This window comes from Centruroides vittatus, unplaced genomic scaffold (genome assembly GCF_030686945.1).
Source record: "Centruroides vittatus isolate TY-2023 unplaced genomic scaffold, ASM3068694v2 contig_630, whole genome shotgun sequence".
In the NCBI taxonomy this organism is placed as follows: domain Eukaryota; kingdom Metazoa; phylum Arthropoda; class Arachnida; order Scorpiones; family Buthidae; genus Centruroides; species Centruroides vittatus.
In genome coordinates, this window is record NW_027122387.1 from 2,414,851 (window position 1) to 2,422,271 (window position 7,421).

The window sequence follows — 7,421 nt, forward strand, 5'->3', positions numbered from 1 at the left end:
CTTTTGTAATCTTCAATCCAGGAAAGTTTATTAATACATCTCGAGTAAGTTGAAAAGCTTTCAATAATGTAGAATTAGTAATAGTATTTGAAATAAATTTATTCAAGTTGAGATACTTAATATGTGATTTGATTGTACTTATTTACAGTTTAAATTTAAATATAGAATTTATTTACTATTCGCTAATATTTGCTTATTGTAATCGACTTTTTATTCAAATAAATAATATAGTCACAAGATGCATGTCTTGACGTGCTAAACACCTTCCAAAAGGGACATTTAACCGTTTTAACAGGAACTATTTTAAGCAATTATTGGTTTATCACACATAAAGAATATACTGCCCTGTTTTTAGTTAACACAGAAATTTGTTCATGCTATACTGTATTCGAAACATTTTTCATACGCGCATCATGAACGAAATTCCACACTAAATCGAACAGAACCATATTATTTAATGACATTTCTAAATACACTAAAACCTGTCCAAAAGTAACCCGAATAAAACGGAAGAAATTCTTCGAAATGGAGCATTTTTTTATGTTAAATTTTACTGTAAAACAGAAATCTGCCCATTGCGGAAAAGTTTGTAAAATATTGTTGCGTACGAAGAACGTAACTTAACTCGGATAAAGAGGAAAATTAAGATTCCATTTGTACACAAGTGTAGACGTAATCGATAACGATATATTGGTGTAGGCTCTATCAGAATGTTTTCGAAAATCAGTATCGGTTTATTTTACAAATCGATACTTCGATCTCTTTTGACGTAAATACGTATACGTCGAAGAGTACACCAGAAATATTGTTTATGACTTTACGGAAGTACACTTTATGTTCCGTGCAGTCAATCGGAATCAGTTTTAATTCTGGCACGTGATTTATATTTCGCCACTCATACAACTCCTCACATTTTAGAGAACCGGAAGTACCGCCATTATTTATTTCTAGCTTCGAAGATTTACTGTAAATCTTATACTGTAAGCGCAGTATTTGATTTATTTTTAAATCAAATACTGTGCTTACAGTACTTTTTGATTTAAAAGTTTGACATAACCTGCATATATTTTAATAGCAGTTATATATTAAATACTTTTCTAATTACTTTTGTGTTTATCGTTGTTTGAGACGAAAATGTTTCCTATTCCAAACGATAATAATGTCGGTGCATCTTCCTGTTACAGTACGGTTTTTTTAACTGTCTGCAAGCGTATGCACTAAGAAGGTCTTTTTAACAATTAGTAACTATTCGAATCCATTATAGGTTTGGCTGGGTTCACAATGGAAAGGCTACTTGATTAATGAGATGGCCCAATATATCCGAACGCATCACCGCCGATAAATTTCTGGGGTTTTACAACTCGTTCGGATTTGATTCCGGGTCCTCTAGAGCTATAAGCGGAACCTTTCGGCTATTCGGCCGCGGGATGATTCTGTTTTACGCTTTAAAATTTACTTACTTAATGTATGATGTAAACACGTCTACGTGGAAGCATACACTAGGAAGATTGTGACGGAAGTCGCTCGTAGAAAATGTAACTCCAATTTAACGCTTAATGACATGGAACCTGTCAGTGGTAGAATAATAAATCCTATAAGTAATCTAAAGTACATTAACTAGACTTTCGGAATTTGTAATTAATTTTACTTTTGTGAATACAGTTATACAAATATTTTGTAAAGAATAATTATACGCACTTGACGCAACAGAAATGTGGAAGTGTTCGCCTTTCCCAAACCATCAGAAATAAGTAATTGCGTATAAATACGTTACAAATCATAAACTTTAAAAATCTGCTATTAGACTATACGTAGCTAGACGATTTGTAAATTACGGGCTTATTGTTTGTCAAATAAAGGCATCTGTCATACTGTGTGTCTCTGACAACACTTATAGGGCCTATAGATGATTGTAGAGTCATTCGGCTATTTATTCTCATAAATTTACTGAACTCTTTACGATTGTCGCACAAGAAGATTACGATATATTCCAATAATTTTAGACTTAAAAGACAGTAAAAGACTTAAAAGAAAAGAAAACTTTATAATTTTTATGAAAAATGAAATTCATGTTTCACCTACGACTCGTTTCTACCAGATCACAAAATTTCATAGGTATAATGTTTGGGAGAAATGTGCAAATTATGTGACTTAATTCAACTTTTATAAACCTGTTTTAACAATAACCAGTAATCAGACTGACACTGGAAGCTACTGACGTATGAAAATCCACGTATCATATTTTATATATAGAAAAAAGGATATGTAATACATAGGAAAAAATACAAACATCATAGTCTATAAAAATACTTTATTGACATTTCAAGCTAAACCTAAAAACAGATTTACATCAATGTCTCGAAAACGCGGTTCCACTGTTACCTTTTTTAAATACTCATCCTTAATATCGTTTGCCATAGTAAGCATTCCAAAACCGCTATAAACAGTGCCTACTCTCTCCACAGTATTCGCCACAGATAGCCACTTGACGTTCGATTATTGACGATATCAGCCAGTGCCAATTTGGTTTCATCCGTTCCCACTGTTCAGCTGCTACGGGGGAGACCGTATCAACCAGTTGGCAATTTTGCGACGATTTTTCTGTATTACGTAATTACAAATTTATTCAAGTTTCGTTCAAAATAATTTCCTGAAATTAGAGTTGGAGTCAGGAATAGGAAAACTAGACAATTTCAATTTCCTAGGACCCGGATTTAACAGGAGGCTGTAAATAAGTTTGTAAACTTTTATTTCTCGATATTTAAATACTTGATGTTTAAATAAAATTATTTACATTTAGGGTACGTTCGTAAAGTCAAACGAGTTAAACGCGTTAGTAATGAATCGTTCAAAAAGTAGTAGTGATAACGTTTCGAACGAAGCTCACGAACGGGACATTCCAATTTTCAACACGAGTGTTGAGTGTTGAAGTCAACAATTTGACGTCTTCAACGACGTTCCGACTTCCCGTACGTTTCTATATTTCAATGGTTGACTCAACAGTGAATTTTCCGTCGAGTCCCTTCGTTGAACGATATGACGTCACGTTTTGCAGAAAAAGAAACGCTTTCGTTGAGAGGTCGCTTTTCAAGATGGCTGACTTAAGTAACGAGAAGGTGGCGATCGTCACTTTTTGCTAAATAATTAAAGTAACTCGCTTAACCATTATTCGAATAAATCCTTTTATTCAAATGAACCCATATCTGTATCATTTTCTTGTATACTGGGTCTTTCTTTAATAATTTTAATTTTTTGAATATTTATATCATTAGGAAAAATTAAAGAAGGCTAAATATCGGTCGTAATCGGTTTTGGACAAATAAAAAAAAATCTTAATATTTCAATTTCGACCAAATTGTCCAACATAATCGTGCAATCACATGTTTTATCATATACAGATCGTTAATCTGTCCGCTATTACTACCAGAAACTCCACAATACAGAAACGGCAACAAATAATAATAAATATAAAGCAATAATATTTTAAAAAATTATAAGTAGCCCTTATCACGAATACTCCTTAAAAATTTTTGCCGAAAATAATCGTTAAATTCTTATAATTAAATAAATTCCACGTAGATGTATGATTGTGAATTAATAACAAGATAAATTACTTTGGGTTAATAAAATATTTTAATTTTAATTTTAATAATTTGGCAATTGTAAAGAACAGATAACTTTTAATTATAAAAAGTAACTAGTGAAAGTGTTTTTGAATATTTCTACTCGTGCAAACCAAGTTCATTCGCATCACCCGCTTGATTTTAAGATTGCTTTCAATAAGCAAATATTGTTTTTATCGTCCCGAAGATCATCAGGAATAATAATTTCTGCATAAATCGAGTGTTTGACGTTATACTGTGACCAAACTCATGATTGAGAAGAGAAACTCGTTGGCGTCATTACGTGTAGGATAAATTATTTTCCGTAAACAAATTAAATCGTTAAAGCTCGGTAAAATATTCGCTTCAGAACTTTCGACCCGTGAATTTTCGATTCGATTGTTACCAAACTCGCATTATTATTATTATTATTATTTGCATATTTCTTGTCTTCCAATACTTTTTGTAAATAATGTTTAATTGTATATGTTTTTTTTCTATTAAAATAACAACTTAAGGTAGACCAACAAAATTGTCCTATGAATGGCCCGGCCCGTCTTAATTTACCTGTGGATATGTAGTTGTAACGGTTTCCATCTTTCATTTATAAAATTAATTTCTAACGTATAACAAGAAAGGTGATTCAAATTTAAAATATAATTTTTTTATTTTTAAGCATAATTTACATGAATCCGGCACTTACTATAAGAAATTTAATTAAGCTTCGAAGAATATCGCGTAACGCGCAGAGCTTTTTCTTGGCGTCAGTGGTATAATAATTGTTAAACAAGAACATAAAGCAACCTTTATTAAAAAACAAAATGCTGTCAAAGATTTAGATATTCATTCTTAGATTGGAACTTGTCCCCAAAAATTGTGTAGGCATCCCGAAAGCCGTAGTTACTTTACTCGTACTGGAGTGAGAGTTAGATAAAGAATCTGTCAATTGATGGCTTTGTGACTAATATTCTGTTTCTTATAGGTTGTTGTCGCTGCTTTAATTTACACTCTCAACCTTAATTAATTTTCTTATTTTGTTGTAATTTTTATGTTGATTGTATTTAATAACAAAAGTTCTGTATTTGTGAACGTTTGTTTTTCTTCCCCGCATGGCGGAGTGTGCTTAAACGAAAATTAGTATTCCGCGGCATACCTGGATGAAATATTTCATTGTTTCGAGTAGAAGAAAATGTATAACGAGAAAGTCACACGATTGGAAAATTTCAATCGGTAAAAGGAAATGATGCGACACGCTGCAAATTTGAAATCAAACAATAAGGCTAATTAATTTAAACAAATTTCGATGCGAGTTTAACGTATCTGTGTGGAAACGAACATTTCCAACATATTAAAAATGGAAATATATATTTAACGCGAAACACGTTTGATAAGTTTCTCTAACACAAGAACAATATGCCGCGATGAATTTGACGGATTTGTCTAAATTAAGACGATTTATACGCTTTTATGTATTGCTTTTCGATACGATTGCCACGCGGCCAGAGATAGAAACGCGTTTTTAATTTGAATTTCGACCAAGAACTTCGCCGGCTCCGTACACTTTATCGTGTTTATTTCATTGTTTTTCGTGGAGGACGATCGAATTCAAAGTGTATTATATAACTAAATGAAATATTTCTACGTAACGCCACGCATTCGGGAAAGTATTAATGGTTGTTTCTACAGTTTAAAAGGAATGAAAACTTTGAATACAGAACTGAGAATGACTCGATTATTGCCCGATAAATATTCAAGGGGTAAAAGTAACCATTTGGAAGTGAAGTAGAGAAGTGAATTATCATTTCGCGAATGGCATACAATCGCGTAACCAGTTTAAATACCGTAAATTCTGACTTAATTCTAATGAGTACAAATCTTGTAAACAATGCAAAATTCTTTTGTTTGAAAGTGTCCAAATAAAAAGAAAAGCAAGAAATAAAAAAACTCCTTAATTAAGGAACGTTTCGTCGTTACCAACATTTTAAAATTATTCTTTGGAAATTTTTAAATACGGAATTAATTTGTGTGAATTGTAAAATTAAAGAAAGTACGCATTACTCTCACTTTTGCAGTGTCAAGTTACTTTATTCGTGAAACCAAGAATATAGTATTTATACGAATTGCACTCCTGTAGTTTGATAGCAAGATATAACCTCGTCCGACGATACTAGTACTACCATATAAACGTCGTAGCATCCCTGAAAATTTTAGAAAAATTACATAAAAATATATTGGGAGCATTAAAAATACTCGTTGGAAGTTAATTGAATTCGCGTCATACCGGAGAGAAAATTTTGGGTACATCGATGCAGATGTGTATTAATCCCGGTTGAACACAACAACTCTTTTCATTTACCGCAAACATATTAGATCTATCCGTGATACAAGGGTATTTGGCATTGTCATCACCCATACAATTCTTAATCATTTGGAAACCCTTCGGCAAAGGTATTGTCCTGAAAAGTCAATTTTAATCTTTTATAGAGAAAAATATACATGAAGTAATTCGAAATTTTATGAGAACTTTCTAGTCGTCGTGACTTAGTAATTTGATGTAATTCCATTATCTTATATATATAAATTCTGTAAACTTACATGTTCTTATCGCATTTGCTCTTGTCTTCGCCGCATTTTACCGCAGTGAACTGGATTAAAGCAGTGCACGGCACGGTTTCTAGAACATCTAAATCTATCCAAAGAGTATATTTCTCGTTATGTTTGATTGGATATGGTTCAAGCTTTATGTTGGAATATTCTATTTTTCGACTCTTTTCGTCGTCTACGAAAGATACAAAAAGTTACCAATGAGTAGCTGTAAATTAAAAATCATCAAACACTTAAAATTCTATTGATGTTTCATGGTTAACAAAAGAAAATTCAGACGATTAAAAACAATAATTTAAAATATTTTATCGATTTTCCATTTTTTAATGGTTGATCAAATAATATATTTTGCCAATAAGTATGGGTGTCAAATGTCATCCTAGATCAGCGGTTCTCAACCAGTGGTCCACAGACCACCAGTGGTCCGCGAAAGATTTGAAACTTTTGTTCATTTTAAATTATTATTTCCACATTGATACAAACTGAATTTAATTTTTACTAAAAATGTTATGTTTTCTATTATAATAGTACTGTTAAAGCGTGTTACTGCTGAGTTTAACGATTACTTATGTTAAAAGTTTTGATTAAAGTTTATTTTTAGATTGACACAGTTTATTTTTCTTAAACCTTGCGATCGCTGCTAACAAGAATGAAATCAAAGCAGTCCCTGGTCAAAAATAGGGTTGGGAACCGCTGTCCTAGATTAACACAGTATTACGAAACAATGAGAAACTGCACAAATATTACGATAGAACGGCAAGATCGTGTCCAAAGAGTTTGTCGTATTCCGATAAAGCCAAAATTCTATTGTCTTGGCAAAAGTTTAAAATCATTTAATTAATAATACGAAATTCAAAAACGCACTCACCGCAATACGATACTTCGTAACACTTTACCCACGAAAATCGGATAAGTATAAGAAAGAAGACCGAGGCGTACGACATACGTGCCATGTTATAACAATTCTGTCGGGAATGAGAAAACTCGGTTTCCATGGGCCCGATTATTTATAGTGGAAGACTGTTTGCCGAGAAACAGATGCTGGTCGACGAAACACGCAAGTAAAGTTTCACTTTTTCATCCAATAAGAAATTTTAATTTAATTTTCATACTCTCTGGTAAATAGAAAAACAAATTGTTTAGCTTAAAATTAATGGATTAAGTATATTTTAATTAAAATAATGAACGAAAAAATAAAAGGTAAAGTGAACATTT

At 32.1% G+C, this 7,421-nt stretch overlaps 1 protein-coding gene across 1 annotated transcript; it reads right to left on the reverse strand.

Annotated features, from left to right (window-relative positions):
- Window positions 1-5,666: 5,666 nt before the first annotated feature.
- On the reverse strand, window positions 5,667-7,173 carry LOC136979634 (uncharacterized). The gene is made up of 4 exons (XM_067275654.1): window positions 7,075-7,173; window positions 6,198-6,381; window positions 5,884-6,058; window positions 5,667-5,800 (listed from the first exon to the last, which is right to left on the reverse strand). The coding sequence occupies exons 1-4, from the start codon at window positions 7,157-7,159 to the stop codon at window positions 5,714-5,716; spliced, it is 531 nt and encodes a 176-aa protein (XP_067131755.1). The 5' UTR covers window positions 7,160-7,173; the 3' UTR covers window positions 5,667-5,713.
- Between the last annotated feature and the right edge of the window lie 248 nt (window positions 7,174-7,421).

Coding starts and splice junctions, on each gene's coding strand:
- LOC136979634 (XM_067275654.1), bottom strand. CDS start 7,159: ATGGCACGTATGTCGTACGCCTCGGTCTTCTTTCTTATACTTATCCGA. Junction 6,382..7,074: donor TTACGAAGTATCGTATTGCG/GTGAGTGCGTTT, acceptor TATCTTTCGTAG/ACGACGAAAAGAGTCGAAAA. Junction 6,059..6,197: donor AGCAAATGCGATAAGAACAT/GTAAGTTTACAG, acceptor TTGACTTTTCAG/GACAATACCTTTGCCGAAGG.